This window comes from Hyaena hyaena, unplaced genomic scaffold (genome assembly GCF_003009895.1).
Source record: "Hyaena hyaena isolate Hyena2069 unplaced genomic scaffold, ASM300989v1 scaffold_770, whole genome shotgun sequence".
In the NCBI taxonomy this organism is placed as follows: domain Eukaryota; kingdom Metazoa; phylum Chordata; class Mammalia; order Carnivora; family Hyaenidae; genus Hyaena; species Hyaena hyaena.
The window spans coordinates 190,266-209,609 of record NW_024081405.1 but is presented as its reverse complement, the minus strand read 5'-3'; the positions used below and the strand labels follow the sequence as shown (position 1 = coordinate 209,609).

Sequence of the window (19,344 nt, the reverse complement as noted above, 5' to 3'; positions counted from 1 at the left end):
TTTAATTTTGTTTTTTAGATTCCACATACAAGTGAAATCTTATGGTGTTTGTCTTTCTCTGTCTGACTTATTTCATTTAGAATAATACCTTCTAGGTCCGTCCATGTAGTTGCAAATGGCAAGAGCTCATTCTTTTTATCGCTGAGCAGTATTCTAATATTCCATCTTCTTTATGCATTCATCTGTCCATAGACATTTAGCAACTTAGATTGCTTCCGTGTCTTGGGTATTGTAAATAACAATGCGGAATACATAGGGGTACATATATCTTTTTGAATTAGAGTTGTTTGTTTGTTTGTTTTTTTCCTTTTGGCAAATACTCAGTAGTGGAATTACTGGACTACATGGTATTTCTGATTTTAATTTTTTGAGGAACCTTCATACTCTTTTCCACAGTGACTGCACCAATTTACATGCCCACTAACAGTGTACAAGGGTTCCTTTTTCTCCATGTCCTTGCCAACACTTCTTATTTCTTGTCTTTTTGATACTTGCCATTTTGACTGGTTTAAGGTAATCTCATTTTAGTTTGCAATTCCATGATGATTAGCGATGTTGAGCATCTTTTCATGTGTCTGTTTACTGTCTGTATGTTTTCCTTAGAAAAAATGTCTGTTCAGTCCTCTGCCTATTTTTTTAGTCAGATTGTTTGGTTTTTTTCGTTTGAGTTATATACATTCTTTATATATTTTTGATATTAATTACTTATCAGATACATCATTTGCAAATATCTTCTCCCATTCACAGTAGGCTTTTCATTTTGTTGATGGCTTCCTTCACCATGCAGAAGTTTTTATTTTAATGTAGCCCAAGTTTATTTTAGCTTTTATTTCCCTTGCCTCAGGAGGCGTATCTAGAAAAATGTTGCTAAGGCCAACATCAAACATATTAGTGCTCATGTTTTCATGTAGGGGTTTTATGGTGCTAGGTCTCATATTTAGGTCTTTAATTCATTTTGAGTTTGTGTATGGTGTAAGAAAGTGGTGTGGTTTCTTTTTCTTTTCTTTCTTCTTTTTTTTTTTTTTGCATGCAGCTGTCCAGTTTTCCCAGCACTGTTTATTGAAGTGTCTTTTCCCCCATTGTATATTCTTACCTCTTTTATCATAGGTTAATTGACTATAGAAAAGTATGGGATTATTTCTAGGCTCTCTATTCTATTCCATTCATCCATGTCTATTTCTCCTTTACTGTTGAAGGGTAGTTTTGCTGGATATATGTAATTTTTGCTGGACATTGATTCTTTGAGTACTTTGAATATGTCAGCTGCTCTGGACTGCAGTGATTTCTGATACAAAGTCAGCTGTTAATCTTATTGAAAAAACTCTATATATGATGAGTTATTTTTCTCTTTCTGTTTTCAAGGTTCTCCCCTGTCTTAGGCATTTGACAGTTTTATTGTGATGTGTCTTAGTGTGGATATCTTTGAGTTTATCCTACTTGAAGTTTCTTGAGCTTCTTGGATGAATGGATTAATATTTATTAAATTTTAGGGGGTGGCCATTATTTCTTTATATAGTTAAATAGTACACATAACCTTTCTCTTCCCTTAGGACTGTGTTGTTTGTTGGTATGCTTGATAGTATCTCACAGATCTCTGAGGCTGTTAATTTTTCTTCATTCTTTTTTTTCCCCTCTGTTTCTCAGATTGGATAATCTCAACCTGTCTTCAAGTTCACTGATTCTTTCTCTGACACCTCAAACAAATATGCTGTTTGCCCCTTCTGGTGAATTTTACATTTTAGTTATTGTATTTTTCAACTCCAGAATTTCTATTTAGTTTTTTATTTCTTTGTTTATAATAGTTTCTATCTCTTTATTAGTCTTTATTTGGTAAGATTTCATTCTTATACTTTACTTTAATTATCTGAATATAATTTTCCTTTGTAATAGCTAATATGTAGTCCTTGCCTAAGAAATCCAATATTTGGGATTCCTCAAGGACAGTTTCTGTTAACTATGTTCTTTTCCTGTGTACGAGCTATACTTTTTTGCTTCTTTGTGTATCTCATAACTTTTTGCTGAAAATTGGACATTTCAAATAATACAGTGTGGCAACTCTGGAAATCAGATTCTTCTTCCATTCCCTAGCAATTGTTGTTGCTGTTTTTATTGCGGTTTGCTTAGTGATGAGTTCTGTAAAGCTTGTGTTCTTTGTCATGTGTGGTGGTATTCTATTTGGTTAGCTAAGTCTGCTAATGATTAGAAAGAGACTTCTTTAACTGCCTTGAAACTGTAAGTCCCCCTCTTAGTGTCAAGGGGCTCTGTGTGTGTATATATGTGTACACATGTGTGCACATGTACACGAATGCACACATGTGCTATTGGGGCATACCTTCAGTGCTCTGGCACAGAGTCTCTAGATCAGCCTGACATGAGAGATTAGGTTTTTCTCAGATCTTGTTGAGCATTCACAGAGTCCTATATATGCACATGGGCTTCTGGATCTCCAGTTAAGGCTATTCAAAGTTCCACCATAGATATCTCATACCCCAGAGTTTTAGTCTATTGGCATTCCTTGTTTACCTCAACTGCTATAGCTCCCTTGGGCAGCTGAGATGTTAAACAGTTGCTACTGCTTTGAAAAATTGACCTGACATTAGGGTTTTTCACTGAGCTAGCTCTGAGTCAGGTCAGATTAAGAGAAATCCTGCGAATGGGACTTTTTGAGGCGCTCCAAACCTGGTCTGCTCTTTTGAGTGGTGGCTAGGCTGTTGTTTTTCACACCTACAGGGGTTATGAAGCCGATTTTTAAGGCCACCATAGAGTTAAGGAAAGGGTCTTGGAATGAAGCAAATTAAAAATGCCAGAAAGCTTGCTGTTCTTACTGAGAGTCAGCTGTTTTCTTGATGAAATGTTCCTTGAGTTGTTATAAGACTTTGTTCAATTTCTAGAGTTCTGAAAAAGCTGATTTTGACCATTTTTGTCTGTGTTCTCTTTGCTCTTATGGAGGAGTGGACTTTTAGAGGTCTGTACTCTACCCTTTTGCTCTTTTCCTACTATACCTAAACTAGTCTGGTCAACAATTTTGTGTCTTGTGATTTTTTTGTGTTTCATATGTTTAATCACTTGACTGATTAATTTCATTTTACCATTAATGGAACACCATTTAGTACTGTAAACTAAGAATGCATCAAAGACTTATGTATTCAAATGTTTGCTCAATTTATGACAATTTTGGAGAACTTTATTTTTAAATCTTTCATAGCATTGGCATTCTCTCTTGTCAAAGGATTCCTTTCTGTGAAGACCTAGGAACAGCTGAATTGACTGTGCAGAGGTCTGATGGTTTTCTTCATGACCCTGGCCCAAAGAGGAAAGAAACAAATGGTATAGTCCAGGTAAAGTGGGGACAGGATATTAAAATTGATGGGAGTAGCAAGGTAAAAATTATGAAGAAATATAAAAGTTCTCAGGACAGAAAGCAAGCAGAAGGATGAGGACAAGGTTCTGAAAAAGACCAGCCCAGTCTCTTTTCTTTACAAAACTTTTCCAGAAGCCCTAAGCGATCTCTATTTATGGCTCTTTGGCTAGGAATGCCGTGTGGCCACTGGCACATGAAGCTTCTGTTGGGGAGCGAAAAGAGCGCTGTGAATGACCTTTGTATATCTGGTCCAAAGTGTCTGCCATACTTATCTAGTGCCAACTTGCTCACTCTTTGTTTTTGCTTTCTTTCCCACATATAACTTGCATTGGCTACTGAACTGCCCAGCACTTCTGTGGACTTACCAGCCCTATTTCACTTAACATTCACATTAGTACTTCTAAATGGAAAGAAGCCTTAATTGCCAAGTTTATTTTTTTAATTTCAGCTTTTTTTTTTTAAATTTTTTTATAGTTTATTTATTTTTGAGACAGAGATAGACAGAGCATCAGTGGGGGAGGGGCACCGAGAGAGGGAATCACAGAATCTGAAGCAGGCTCCAGGCTCTGAGCTGTCAGCACAGAGCCCGACGCGGGGCCAGAACCCACGAACTGTGAGATCATGACCTGAGCCGAAGTTGGACGCTTAACCAACCGAACCACCCAGGCACTCCTAATGTTAACTTTTTAAATGTTTATTTATTTTTGAGAGAGAGAGAGAGAGAGAGAGATGGAGCACGAGTTGGGGAGGGGCAGAGAGAGAGGGAGACACAGAATCTGAAGCAGGCTTCAGTCTCTCAGCTGTCAACAACAGAGCCTAACACGAGACTCAAACCCACAAACTGTGAAATCATGACCTGAGCTGACCTTGGACGCTTAACTGACTGAGCCACCCAGGCGCCTTTTAATTTTAATTTTTAATTGCAATATACTTAACATATAATATTATATTAATATCAGGTGTACAACATAGTGGCTCAACAAATAGACATGTTTATGAAATGCTAACTATAAGTATAGTTACCATTTGCCAAGTACTGGTTTTATAGCTCTTCAGTTTGACAAATTGAGTCCATGAAAGTATTGACATAGTATATGGCCCCAACTATAGTAATAGCTCTTGCTTGCATTAAAATACTTAGTATGAGGGTGCCTGGGTGGCTCAGTCAGTTAAGCGTCCGCTGAGGCTCAGGTCATGATCTCATGGTTCATGGGTTCAGGTGCCGCGTCGGGCTCTGTACTGACAGCTTACTCAGAGCCTGGAGCCTGTCTTCAGGTTCTGTATCTCCCTCTCTCTCTGACCCTCCCCTGCTTGCACTGTCTCTCTCTGACTCTTAAAAATAAATAAATAATAAAAAATAATATACTTGGTATGAACTTTATATTGTCACATTTTTGTTTTTTTCTTTTAAGCCAAAAGAGTCTCTGATTACGTCAAGTCTTGCTGATCTTCCACAGAATTCCATTAAGCTTCAAACAACCAATAAAAGATCTGTCTTGAAAGATGCTGAGAAGATTTTGCGAGGAGTACAAAACAATAAAAAAGTCCTTGAAGAAAACCTGGAAGCTATTATTCGTGCAAAGGATGGAGCCGCCATGTACTCATTTATCAATGCTCTATCTACCAACAGGTGAGACAGCATGTCTGCATCCCAAGATTATTCATGAAATTGCCAGTTGTTAGACTTTCTTAATCTTTTTTCTATGCATTTCATTTTGCTTAATGTGTTTCAGTGTGTTGAAAGGGTTATTTCCTTTGATTATGTGGACTCATTATACAGTTGGAATTTAGATATCTACCTGTTGTTATTACTTTTTACAGATGCGAAATTTTCCTTTAACTTTTTTTTCTTTCTTTGGTATATATCTTTTGGGATCTATTCAAACATCCTTCAGACATTTGGTGGAAACTAATAATATTGGTTTTCCTTTTTCAAAGGAAGACTGTTGGGCTACACAGTAGATTCAAAACTAGATAAGACATCTGATTTTGTTCCTATTCTCAGAACGTTAAATCCTAATTTAAGACCATTCTTTTTTCTCTTTTATAGAGAAATGTTAGAGAAGATTCGGATCAGAAAGACAGTGGATGAGTGGATTAAGACTATTTCTGCAGAAATTGAGGTAGGTTTTGGAAAAAACAGAATTAAGTGAATTCTCAAGAGATAATTTCCAAGTATCATACTTACTCTCAAAATAGTCCTTATATATAAATTTGTTTATAGTTTTTAATATCATTGTTAATCTTTACTTAGTAATGAGTTTCATTTTACTTATTAGCAAGTGCTTTTCCTCATAAATTATATAGCTCTTATCTGGCAAATTTTTGGACAATAACTAAAATATGAGTAATTGGAAAGAAAATTTAGCAAAAGCATTTAGAAAGAAAAAAAAAGGATACTTGCAAAAAGAAAAAAGGATACTTACAAAAACATTTCAAGACAGCAGATTTAGAAGCATTGACTTGACAAAGTAAAAACACCAAAGTTATTTAAAGGGAAAATACCACACAAGATTTCTCTGGTTTCTAAGTTTACAGAAGTCAGTCCCAGATGAAAAAGGCCCTACTGGCTGATGGGAGTGGGGAAGAGGGGAAGGGGGGTGATGGGCATGGGGGAGGTCACTTGTTGGGATGAGCACTGGGTTTTATATGTAAACCAACTTGACAATAAACTAAGAAAAAAGAAAAAAAAGAAAAAGGACCTACTTTCTCACCTCTCAAAACTCACAGTGTATCTTTAGATATGAGCACTGCAAAAATCAAGCAGAGTTGTTTTCATTAGAGGGTCAGTAATTTAAAGGAAATTTAAAAAATTTTAAATATTTGAGAGGGCATAATTAGACAAGGTAACTCTGTTATTTTCATCTTGGGGCGCAGTGTTGTTTTCTGACTGTAAGGTGTATGTATTTGCTTCCTCACAATGGTAGCAAGATGAAGTGTTAGTTCAGTTTCCACAGCAATAACTGCTAAAATGTATTTTTAGAGTTTGTTAATAATGCATATCTCTAGTGTTGTGAAGAAATGATTGTTATCTACTATGTGATGCACCAAAATAAATTGAACTAATAGAAGATTGGGAGAGTAGTTTTAGCTGTATAGACAACTAGCAATATATATCACATTAATACTGTGGATTCATTACAAAGTATGTTTCTTTAAATCTTCAAGCAATTTTAATTTATAAATACTTACTTCAGAGTTGTACTACAAAGTTCTTTCCTTTTTTGACATTTTTTTTTTAAATTTAACTTTTTGAACACTTACTATAGTCCTATGGTTCAAACATCAAAAATGTAAGACTTGTAATGAAAAGCTGCCCTCTTACTCTTGTACCTCATGTACCATTTCTCATTCCCCTGCTCCACAAGGCACCAGTCATTTTAAGTTTTCCTTATTCTCCCAGAGAGTTTTTATTCATAAATAAGGCAATATAATTAATTTATAAAGCATTAAATCTGCTAAATTGTATTTCTATAATAGCAGAAAATAAATTCTAATACTTTAGATGTGAAAGCACTACTCGGATAGATTTGCAGTAATTTGAATTTTGGTTATGTTAAGGATGAACTCTCAAGAAAAGATTATGAACAAAAGAGATTTGATTGGAAGAATCAAAGGACCAAGAAAACTCAGAATATGAGTAAAGATATCAAAACTAACATACAAGACAAAACGGCAAAAAATTCTGTAATTCAAAGAACACATTCTCAAAAACAAAAAGAGGAGCATTTTAGAAATCCACTCATAAGAAACATCCCGGCTTCAAACTTACAGAAAGAGAGAAAAGAAGTAAGATCCTACTCTGGTTTTGTGACATGAATATTGCATTATAATTGACCATTTCCTTTAAGCTCTAAATAATGAAGTGAATATTAAAATGTTTTAAAAATATGAAGGACTATATAAATGTAAACTATCTCTAAACTGTTGCTGTTTAGGGTTCCTTCTAAGATCTCACACTTGGAATCATAATATTTTAGTTACAGCAGGTATATCTAGAGCTCATTTAGTCCAAACATTAGATTCTCTAGTTTGTGGCACTAAAAATTAGATTTCATTGTTAAATGCATTTATATGAATGAATATACATATTTTTTGTATATTTTTCAGTTTAACAGATACATCAAGTGCCTAGTGTTTGTGAGGTATGATATTCGATACTATGGAGGAAATGTAATGGCTGATGTAATTAGGCTGTAACTTTCTTAAAGTCAAACATGGATTGCTGGGCACAGTAATAAAGCATCTAATTCAATGTTTAGCACTTAGGAGATCTACCTTAGTAAATGCTACCTTATTGTGGCATTTAGATTATGACTGAAGGCAGGATCAGGAATGTAGAAAATTTAAAGACATGATTTTGTTATATTATTGTGATTGAATGTATATATTTATACTTATATAAAATGTGTTTAAACCTTACGTTTTGATGCTGAAAATATGCTTAGTGTAGTATAAGAACCTTTATGATTTTTGAATGGATGATTTTTATATTTAATTTTTGTGCTTTTGAAAGCCTTAAAACGTTAGAGCTATAGTTTGAAAACTATACCCAGAATTTAAGAACCATTTAAAGTAGAGGACTTTACTGACCTGATCGTTCTTACTATGGTACAAAGTGGCAAAAGAAGACTTTAGAAAAATGAAATGTGTTTGATAATTACTTTTTTGGTGAATCGAATAACTTTGCGTACTTAGGGATTTTTGAAAGCGACCCCAGTAATACAAGATGAGGATTATATGTTACAAATTTATGGAAAACCAATTTATCAAGGCCATCGCAGCACTCTTAAAAAAGGACCTTATCTCCGATTTAATTCTCCATCTCCTAAGTCCAAACCCCAGAGACCAAAAGTAATAGAACGAGTTAAAGGTAAGAAACCTCACTTTTTTGTGGTAAACTTCATTTTTTATTTTATCAGTTTAATATGTAAAGTTACTTTTTTCTTTTTTTTAATCACTCCCAAATACATTTCAAATTATATAATGCTTGGGGGTGGAAAACAATTGTTTTCTAAGAGAGTAGGGAGAAATAGACCAGTTCAAGGCAAAGAATAGAAATAAGTGGGACAAATAGAGATCAGATTCAAGGCACAATAGGAGTAAGTGGGAAAAGATAGGATTAAGTGGTAGTTTCATTAAAAAACATGATAAAATTTACATTTATAAGATGATATCGTGAACAATTTAAATTATAACCTAGGGAAAGTGGATATTTCCTTAAAGACATTGCTCTATGGTGTTCTTTCTGAACAAAGAATAGCAGTCATCTGCTGTCTATTATTATAAAGGTGTTTATGGGCATTTTTTCAGTTTTCTTTATTCTCAAAGAGCCTTAGGTAGTAAAGGTGGAAAAAATTTTTGGTACTTTTGTATACCACTAAGAATAAATTCAAGGGCGCCTTGGTGGCTCAGCCAGTTAAGCCTCTGACTCTTGATTTCCACTCAGGGCATGATCTCATGGTTTGTGGGATCACGCCCGTGTTGAGCTCTGTGCTGCAGTTACGGAGCAGAGCGTGCTTGGGATTCTCTCTCTTCCTCTCTCTCTCTTCCCCCACCCTTTTCCTACACACTGTCTCTCTTTCTGTCTCACAATAAATAAATAAACATAAAAAAATTCACTTATTACTGTATGTTTTGACTCACATCTACCATTTCACTAGTATATTTAAATATAACTCTTCATTAAACATTGAGTCTGTTGACACTGGTTACATTTTGAAGTGTGTCAGCTTGTACTTCAGCAGCCAGTAAGCCACTTCAACAATATGCAATAACTTGTGGATAACAACTCAGTTTTGTTTCTTACCCTTTCTGGAAGTTGGAGTTTGTCATTGCTTTAGTTTTCTGTTCCTTTCATTTCTAAAAGTTAGGTGATCATAGAGACTGTCAGTTTATCTAGAAATCCTGCTGGTGTTATTTCATAAAGCATATAGCTTATGGGTGATATTTACCCTATTTTCTCTTGTTTATTGGGGCTTTGGTATTAACTTATATTTGGACTTTTGAAAGCCATTGCAAAAAATAACTTGAAGTCTTAAAATACTTAAAATTACAAAATAATTTTATTAAGTAATCCTTTTAATGGTAGAGGTGACTGAACCTGTGGAAACATGCTTGGGTCTTGCTGCCTGTTATTTTCTCTATGTGGACAGCTTATCCCTCAGAAATGTGCATGGCTTACTCTTGCAGTTCTTTGGATCTTGCCTCTGAGATGTTGGCGATTCAGAGAGGTCGACCCTGACCATCCTGTCCAAAAACGATCTCCTGTATCTCTCTCTCCCCTCACCCTGCCTTCTTGTTCTTCATAATTATGCGTTTCACAATCTGATATTATATATATATTTTTTCTTTTTTATATGCTTTTGTTTTTTGTTTTGTGAGTGTAGCTGACACACAATGCTACATTAGTTTTAGGTTGTACAAAATAGTGATTTGGCAAGTGTATGCAGTATGCTATGTTCACCAAAAGTGTAGCTACCATCTGTCCTGTTACATCTCAGTTATAATACCATTGACTGTATTCCTTATGTTCTGCCTTTCATTCTTGTGAGTTATTCATTCCATTCCTGGAAGACTGTACCTCCCATTCCCCTTCACCCATTTTGTCCAACCCCCTACCCACTTCCCCTCTGGAAACTATCAGTGTATTCTCTGTGTTATTATGTGTCTGATTCTGCTTTTTATTTGTTTGTGTGTTTGTTTTTAGATTCTGCTTAGGAGTGAAATCATATGGTATTTGTCTTTCTCAGTCTGAGATATTTCACTTAGATCAATACCCTCTAGGTCCATCCATGTTTTCTCAAATAGCACAAACTCATCCTTTATTATGGCTGCGTAATATCCCACTGTGTATATACATATACATACCATATCTTCTTTATCCACCTGTTTATCAATGGACACTTGAGTTGCTTCCATATCTTGGCTATTGTAAATAATGCTGCAGTAAATACAGGAGTACATTTATCTTTTTGAATTAGTGTTTTTGTTTTCTTTGGATAAATATACAGTAGTGGAATTATTGGATCATATGGTATTTCTGATTTTGAATTTTCTGAGAAAACTACATACTGTTTTCCAAGGTGGCTGCACCAGCTTACATTCCCACCAACAGTGCATGAGAGTTCCTCTTTCTCCACACTTACTTGTTATTTCTTGTGTTTTAATCTTAGGCATCTAACTGGTATAAGGTGATAATCTCGTTGTAGTTTTGATTTGCATTTCCCTGATGATATTAGCATATTTTCAGGTATCTATTGGCCATCCTTATGCCTTCTTTAGAGAAATGTCTGATTTTATATTTTTATTGATTGTTTTCCTTACTAGACCGTAAACTCAGTGAGTACATTTGGTTTATGCATTGCTGTATTTCCTGTGTCTGGAGCAATGCCTAACATATAAAATGCTGAAGAAATATATTTTAAATGAACATTCAAGAAAAATATTCATTTACTTGAATGAATGAATACGAGACAACAGAATGAGAAAATACAGATGTGGTACTAAAATGTTTCTTCCTAGGATCTATATTTAACAATCCAGATTCATAAAATTACTCCTCTATTAAAAGATAAAAGGTAGTAATGTAAGGAATTTATTTAGAAAATAGTTTCTTTTCCTTTATACTTTTACTTTTCTTCACTTTCTTCAGGTTCTGTAGAAATCAGACAAACTTCTAATTTTTTAAGAATTCAGAATTTAGGGGCACCTGGCTGGATCATTTGGAACCACATGGGACTCATGATTTCAGGGTCATGAGTTCAAGCCCCAGGATGAGTGTAGGGATTACTAAAAAATAGAAACTAAAAAAAAAAAAAAAAACAAAAAACCTCAGGATTTGATGTCTACAGATTAACTTCATACATAGGAATAGAAAAAATGTATAATGATATTAATTCCTGTTAAGCCTTTAACAGGTACAGAATTTGATTATCTGTATGTAATTTCAAAGGTTAAAGGCTGGTTATTCAGAATTATGTCATGAGTAAAGGTGTAATGGGAGGATGAAAAAAAAATATGATCAGTTCCAAATAATGACCATTAACTTCTTTGCACCCATAAAGAAAAAAATATAATGGGTTAAATAAATAATATAGCCTGAATATTCTTCTGAATCTTTTATGCAACATTTTCCCCCTAGTCATTGACTCTATCTTGTCATAGTAGTTGTAGAAGTTATTACATCTATTCAGGAGTTCAGAAAGCAGGGCCTCTGAGTCATCTGCCTGTTTTTTTTTGAGAGAGAGACAGACAGAGAGAGACAGAGCACAAGTAGGAGAGGAGCAGAGAGAGAGGGAGACACAGAATCCGAAGCAGACTCCAGGCTGAGCTCAAACTTATGAATGGTGAGATCATGACCTGAGGCCAAGTTGGACACTTAACTGACTGAGCCACCCACATGCCCCCAGCTGCCTGTTCTTATAAATAATGTTGGAAGTAACCACACATTTATTTGTGCATTGCCTATGATTGCTTTCATGCTGTAGTGGCAGAATTGACAGGTTGTAGCTGAGACCGCATGGCCCATGAGACTAAGATGTTTGCTATCTGGCCATTTAAGAAAAGGGTTTTGCCATCCCCTGGTTTATATGATACTTCTATTTGGGAGCCTTGTAACCTTATTATATAGAAGGAGATCTTTTGTGAAGATCTGTATTTCTAGCTGGCTAGATAGTAGATGTTCAAGCAATATTTTAAAGTCTCTGCCATTGATAATTACAGGCACTAAAGTTAAGTCAATAAGAACACAAACTGACTTTTATGCAACAAAACCTGTGAAAATGGATACTAAACCACAACACTCCATTCCTACTATGCTGCCTCCTGGTGATCAGCATTACTTGTTCAGCCCAAGCCGAGAAATGCCTACTCTGTCAGGTACGCTGGAAGGTCACCTAATTCCTATGGCCATTCTTTTAGGTAAGTCCCAACAAAATACACAGGGTAAATTTTAAATTCTTATCAGCGGTGGCAGAACTTTCAAAATGATGCGATAGTCCCCTACCTTTTCATCTATGTGTTGTATCTGTAGGTGGGGCCTCAGAATGTGTCTTATACTATATAACGGCAGTCTTTGTTATAATGGGTTCTTGCTACAATTTCAGTCACAGGAAACATTTCTTTGCTATTTTATAGTACACTGCTATAGATGAAACAAAGCAAAAAAAAATGTTTAGATATGTTATAGATGTTCATAATAATTTAAAGAATTCAAACATTTTAAGTGGCTTAGTGTCATGTCTTAGGTGAAGTATGTAAAGTAAGTTTTAAGTACTTTTAAAATTTTATTTATTTGGGGCGCCTGGGTGGCTTAGTCGGTTGAGCGTCCAACTTTCGCTTAGATCATGATCTTGCGGTTCATGGGTTCGAGCCCCGTGTTGGGCTCTGTGCTGACTGCCAGCTCAGAGCCTGGAGCCTGTTTTGGTCTGTGACTCCCTCTCTCTCTGACCCTCCCCTGCTCACGCTGTCTCTCTCTCTCTCTCCTAGAAATAAATAAAACATTAAAAAAAATTTATTTATTTATTTATTTTTAAATTTATTTCTGAGAGAGAGAGAGAGAGCATGAGCAGGAGAGGGTCGGAGAGAGAGGGAGATAACAGAATCTGAAGCAGGCTCCAGGCTCTGAGCTAGCTGTCAGCACAGAGGCCAACTCAGGGCTCGAACCCACAAACTGTGAGATCATGACCTGAGCCTAAGTTGGATGCTTAACCGACTGAGCAACCCAGGTGCCCCAGGTTTTAAGTACTTTTGAACCACGCTGTGGTAAGTAAAAATTGTGTGGTTGTGTCTCCTAAGTCAATAGTTGGTTACTTACCTATTTGAGGTCTCTCAGACTCATGATTATAAAAATGTAACAAATCATTTTTGCTCCCACACTAGCTCTTCAAATTTAGTTAGCTATTTTTTTTCTTGGTGTCCTTGCTATTCTTTCTTAATTTTGATGAATAATTTAAATATGGATATTTGCCAACATAAGAGAGAATTTTTCATTTTTGATATTATGGGTTAATGGCATGTCAACTTGATAGCTATGTCTGTTCAAACACGCCTTCTGCTAATGTAGGAGCTAACCCTTGCTGTGTGCTAGCTATAGACGTAAGCACTTTGTATATATTAATTTATTTAATCTACTCTGTAAAACACATGGTAATATACCAGTTTTATAGATGAAGGAACCAAGGCACAGAGAAATTAAGTAATTTGTCAAAGGCCACATAACTAGAGTGGAGCCAGGATTCAAACCCAGTCAATCTGGCTTTATAAAGAGTCCATGCTTCTAAAGAATGTACTATACTGTGATTATGTTCTTTACTTTGAAATGTAGGAAATAAATTGAACTTTTGAAGGGAAAGCTAAGTTTCTGACCGCTGTGGTAACTACCAAATAGCAGTTATATGTGCTATTTATTGATAGCCAATCACTAGTATTTTATTGTCGGTTTTATTTCTTTCCATTGTTGCTCTATGAAGATTTGAGAATAAAAATAACTCAAAATAATGCACTACATTTTACCTTTGGCTTTGTCACTTATAAACAGTTGTGACCTTTGGCAAATTCTGTTGTTTCTAAACCTATTTCTTCAACTGTGAAATGTGGATAATACGAATATCTCCTAGGCTTATTTTGAGGGTTAAATCAGATAGTGCATGTGAAGTGTCTAGCACATATGAGTGCCTGCTAAGTGTGAGTCACTGCTGAAGGGATGCCAGGGTGAGTATGTTGACAGTGGTGATAATAGAAGGAGAGGTGATTGCAGATAGCACTTTGGTTTTCAGATGAGAATTCAGCCATAAACATCCAGATTGTGTATTTGCCTTTTCCTTTTATTTTTGAAATAGTTGACTCATCTCTTCCCCAAACTTTTTAGGACAAACCCAAAGTAATAGTGATTCCATGCCACCCACTGGAGTAATTGTTAACAAGCCACACCCTGTAACAGTGACTACTTCTATTCCTCCATCGTCTCACAAAATGGAAACTGTAGTAAAGAAACCTAACATTGCAGTTATAGAAATGAAGTCAGAAAAAAAGGATCCTCCTCAGCTTACTGTACAGGTATGCCAGGGTGCACAAATAGACCACTGGAAGGGAAGAAAATTTAGCACTTAAAGTCTATTATGCTGCTTCATGAAAACTTTGCTTTCATCATGGATCTTTTGTTCTTTAAAACTATGATATTAACGTGACGTCTCGATTCTTGTTCTACACGATTTAAGCTACCGTTCTAAGTTAGTGATTCATATCCAGGTGACGTGATGATATTCCAAAGGGAACAGTTCAAGAGTGTATTATAATTAATTTTAAAATAATGAGTGTGACTTTAAATATATACAAGAGTTGAATGAATAGAAAGGAAACTTATATGTAAAGATTATAAATAAATCTTTATAAATAAAGAAAATATAAAAATATTCAAGTTGTCAAGTCTTACTAAGTTAATATATAATCTAAGTCAAATTGTAATTTAAAAAAGCCCCACCACAAACCATAAGTTTTATTTTTTGTCGTTTTTTTTTTTTTTAGCTTAAACTTAAGGGTCATTTTGATATTTGATATTATTTAATGATTTGGTATGTTATTTGATTTGATATTATTTAATGAATTAATGGTTATTTAATGACTTGATACTATTTAATGATTTAAGGATCATTTTGATATTTTTTTTTTTTTTTTTATTAAATGTTTTATTTATTTCTAGGGGAGAGAGAGAGAGGCAGCGTGAGCAGGGGAGGGTCAGAGAGAGAGGGAGACACAGACTGAACAGGCTCCAGGCTCTGAGCTGGCAGTCAGCACAGAGCCCGACGCGGGGCTCGAACCCACAAACCGCGAGATCATGACCTAAGCGAAAGTCGGACGCTTAACCGACTAAGCCACCCAGGCGCCCCAGGATCATTTTGATATTTGAACCTATATAATGAAGTATCTCAGAAATAGCTTTAGTTATTCAAAAAGAGGGGCTGCTGGGTGGCTCAGTACAGTGTCCAACTCTTGAGCTTGGCTCAGGTCATGATCTCACAGTTGGTGGGATCTAGCCCTATGTTAGGCTTTGTGCTGACAGTGTGGAGCCTGCTTAGGATTCTTTCTCTCCCTCTTTCTCTGCCCCTCCCCTGCTTGCTCACTCTCTTTCAAATAAATAAATAAACTTCAAAAATTTTTAAAAATAATCTAATATATGGGAGATACTTCATATATCAGTGAACAACAGGATTCTTGTAAGCAAAAAAATTTATGTAGTGATTAGTTAATGTGGAGAATAGATCAGTTTTAGACTCTAAGTGTATGGCACATGAATTCTAAGTAGGCAATAAATGAATTTTATAGTTGTACAGCTGTAAAACATAAAAACAGCATAATTAGAGATAATTGCATGGAATTTTTTTCAAGGTTAAAGTTAAGTCTGGATATGAGAGAAGAAAACCTACTATCATAAAAGAATAGATTTGAAATCTATATAATCTATAACTGAAGTTAATGTAAAAAAAATTGCTATGTAAAAAGAAAAACAACCTACAGTGAGATAAAAGGAAAATACTAGAAAGGATTAATTTTTAAATCTGAAAACTTCCCTAAATTAATAAGAAAGCAATTGCAAATCTAGAAATATTCAAAGAACATAAATACAGAAGAGGAAATACAGCTTATAATTAAGAAAATGAATAATTTAAATCTTTCTAGTTACCAAGATAATGCAAATTAAAATAACAATACTATACCTCCATTTAAAAACTTACTACTTAAACAATTATATTATTTCATTTGGGCAAAGGTTGTGTAAAACATGATTATGTTTTTAATGACATTAATTTTTCTTAATGTTTATTTTTAAAAGAGAAAGAGAGGCGAAGAATGTGAGTAGGGGAGGGGCAGAGAGAGAGGGAGACAGAATCTGAATTGGCTCCAGGCTCCAAGCTGGCAGCAGAGAGGCCCATGCAGGGTTTGAACTCACCAGCTGTGAGATCATGACCTGAGCCAAGTCGGACGCTTAACCAACTAAGCCACCTAGGTGCCCCTGTTTTTGATGTCGTTAAATAGAACTTGATTGGGTTGCATTTTGACATTAATTATCAAGAATTTTGAATATTTATGCTCTGTGACTCAGGGATTTAGTATCTGGCTATCTAACATAAAGTTAGTTAACTAAAAGTTTAGGGGTGAAAACTATGTATGTATGAAGAAGTTTTTGTGGTGATGTATAATAGCGGAAATATTAGGAATATTATAAATGTTTACCAACAGAAAAGTAGTTAAATAATTAAGGCATGTATATTTGTTGAAATACACAGTTTTTTAAAATATAATTATGAGCAGTCAGTTAAGTGTCCCACTCTTGATTTTAGCTTGGGTCATGATCTCACAGTTTGTAGGTTTAAGCCCTGCAATGGGCTTTGTACTGACAGTGCAGAGCCCGCTTGGGATTCTCTCTCTTCCTCTCTCTCAGTCCCACGCCAACTTGTGCTTGTATTCTCTTTCTCAAAAATAAATAAACTTAAAAAAATAATAAAATATAATTATGAAGTTTCTATGGAAGCAAGAAAGATGCTTAGGACTTAATTACAATGAGAAATCAGAAATGAAATTATTTTGGGGACACCTGGGTGGCTCAGTCAAAGCGCCCAACTTTGGCTCAGGTCTTTATTTGACAATTCATGAGTTTGAGCCCCATATTGGGCTCTGCTGTCAGCACAGAGCCCACTTCAGATCTTCTGTCCACCTCTCTGTCTCTGCCCCTCCCTGGCTTCTGCTCTCTCCCTCTATCTCAAAAGTAAATAAACATTAAAAAAAGAAGATAATGAAACTATTTTAGATTTTAGCCATACATGAGTACATAGTAAAAAGATAAAGGGAAGAGTGAAAATAAAGTAATTTAAGGAAGTAGGATTTTGAGGGTGCGTGGGTGGCTCAGTCAAATATCTGACTCTTGATTTCAGCTCACATTATGATATTACAGTTCATGAGTCCCAGCCCCACGTCAGGCTCTGCGCTGACATCATGGGGCCTGCTTGGGATTCTCTGCCTCCCTCTCTCTCTGCCTCTCTCCTGCTTGCTCTCTCTCTGTCTCTCTCTCAAAAAGAAATAAACATTAAAAAAATAAAGATAGTAGGATTTTTGTGTGTTCCCCTTTATTTTCTAAATTTTGTAAAATATGCTTTTAATACTCAGAATATTTGTTATCCATTGACTTTGTAATAAAAAGTTTATATGTCACTGATATATAGAATGACAAATATTTGAGTCAAAATGATGAACTGGATGTTATGTTCTGTTTTAGGTTTTACCCAATGTGGATATTGATAGCATTTCAAATGGCAGTGTTGACATCGACTCCTCTCTACCTAGTCCCAAAGAAGCATGTCCTCCTCTGAAAACCTGGATACAGGTATTCAGAAATTTATCATATAGTTTTGAGCAATGTCTTATTATGGAGTTTAACTAATATTATTCTGTGTAAAGTATTCCATTATAATTATAATCTATTATAATAATTTAGGTTTTAAGGAAAGAATTCAAAATTAATCTGGAATTGCTGGTGAACTTGAACAAGAAAGTTGGTTTAAAATCAGTATATTTATAAACACTGTGAAAGTGATAATAGTGTAACTTTTTATAAGTATAACTTAAGTTGTATGACTCTCATATGTGAAGAGAGAATTTCTCTTTGGAGAAGAAACTCGATTTAAACAAGGAATTAAATTAGTTTCCTGAATGTGAATTAATGTGAATTCATAGTGATGTTTGGAGTTCATGATTTGGATGTTACTTTTTTTTTTTTTTTTAGTGTTCTATTTATTTCTGAGAGAGAGAGAGACAGCATAAGCAGGGGAGAGGGAGACACAGAATCTGAAACAGGCTCCAGGCTCTGAGCTAGCTGTTAGCGCAGAGCCCAACGTGGGGCTCAAGCCCACGAACCGTGAGATCATGACCTGAGCCGAAGTCTGATGCTTAACCAGCTGAGCCACCCAGGCACTCCTGGATGTTGCTTTTTCAGTATAGTATTGATATGATACAAAGATTGGCATTTCTCCCTTGTATTTATTTGCTATTGAATAATGAAGCTCTAACTTTACTATGTAGTGAAGTAACACTGTAATTTTCCTCAGGTTTCATGTATTGTAAGCAAATATGATCAAGTATACAATTTTAAGGAGAGGGAGAACGCCAACAATTTTTCATGACCTGAAATAGTAAAATGGAACTGGCCCTAAATGGCAATTATGTTTAATTTTTTCATCAGTGATTTTTTTTCACGAGTTGTTTATTAAAACACGATTACAAATAATTTTTTGGACTGTTTATCATTCTGCTCTCAGGAAGAGGCTAATATGGTTTGGGGGACTAGATTATATCAAGTAAGCCTTAAAGGCTAAATTTGTAAAATAACTATCTTTCTAATTTATTTGATTCTGTTACCTTTTTGTGAATGTGTATATATATGTACTTACATATCTGACATATAAACAGTTTTTACTCCAGGAGAGAAATTACAATCTATCAACTTTATCAATTGACTTAAGTTGCATTGTTGGTGGAGTCATTGACAGAAACATATTTAATTTTTGATAGCTATTGAGATGAAACCTGATAGCTTGAGGACTATCTTGAATTTCTTTTATTTAATGAAATCAATTCTAAACAGGGTATTAAAATAAGAAAATAGGGCCATGTAATGACAAGCATGTGTTGTGGTTGGAAATATGATAAATTATGTATGAATTAAAAATATATTAATTAAGCATAACAAAATCTTTTCAAAACTGTTTTCTTAGAATCCAGAATTTACGAAGGTAGATGAAGAAGAGGTGAAGTTTCCAGGAACGAACTTTGATGAAGTAATCGATATCATACAGGTAACAAAGCTTAGAAACCATGAAAAATTAGTTTTCTTCTAGCATTCTTTTACATGATTGCTTATCTGTTCTTTAAAGACTTTATCATTTTCTAGAGCAGTTTTAGGTTCACAGCAAAAATGAGAGGGAAGTACA

At 35.0% G+C, this 19,344-nt stretch overlaps 1 protein-coding gene across 13 annotated transcripts in view; it reads left to right on the top strand.

Moving 5' to 3' along the window:
* The window catches only part of KIAA0586 (KIAA0586 ortholog), a 112,320-nt gene that overhangs the window by 20,088 nt on the left and 72,888 nt on the right, over positions 1–19,344 (top strand). For 9 of the 13 annotated variants that reach the window (XM_039218683.1, XM_039218681.1, XM_039218676.1 and 6 more), the window contains 9 exons: positions 3,206–3,338; positions 4,774–4,991; positions 5,412–5,484; positions 6,923–7,150; positions 8,060–8,234; positions 12,086–12,283; positions 14,232–14,419; positions 17,634–17,741; positions 19,129–19,209. In XM_039218683.1, coding sequence (XP_039074614.1) covers positions 3,206–3,338; positions 4,774–4,991; positions 5,412–5,484; positions 6,923–7,150; positions 8,060–8,234; positions 12,086–12,283; positions 14,232–14,419; positions 17,634–17,741; positions 19,129–19,209 — 1,402 coding nt within the window. The remainder of the gene's footprint in view (positions 1–3,205; positions 3,339–4,773; positions 4,992–5,411; positions 5,485–6,922; positions 7,151–8,059; positions 8,235–12,085; positions 12,284–14,231; positions 14,420–17,633; positions 17,742–19,128; positions 19,210–19,344) is intronic. The other 4 variants (XM_039218682.1, XM_039218677.1, XM_039218678.1 and 1 more) reach the window with 3 other exon arrangements.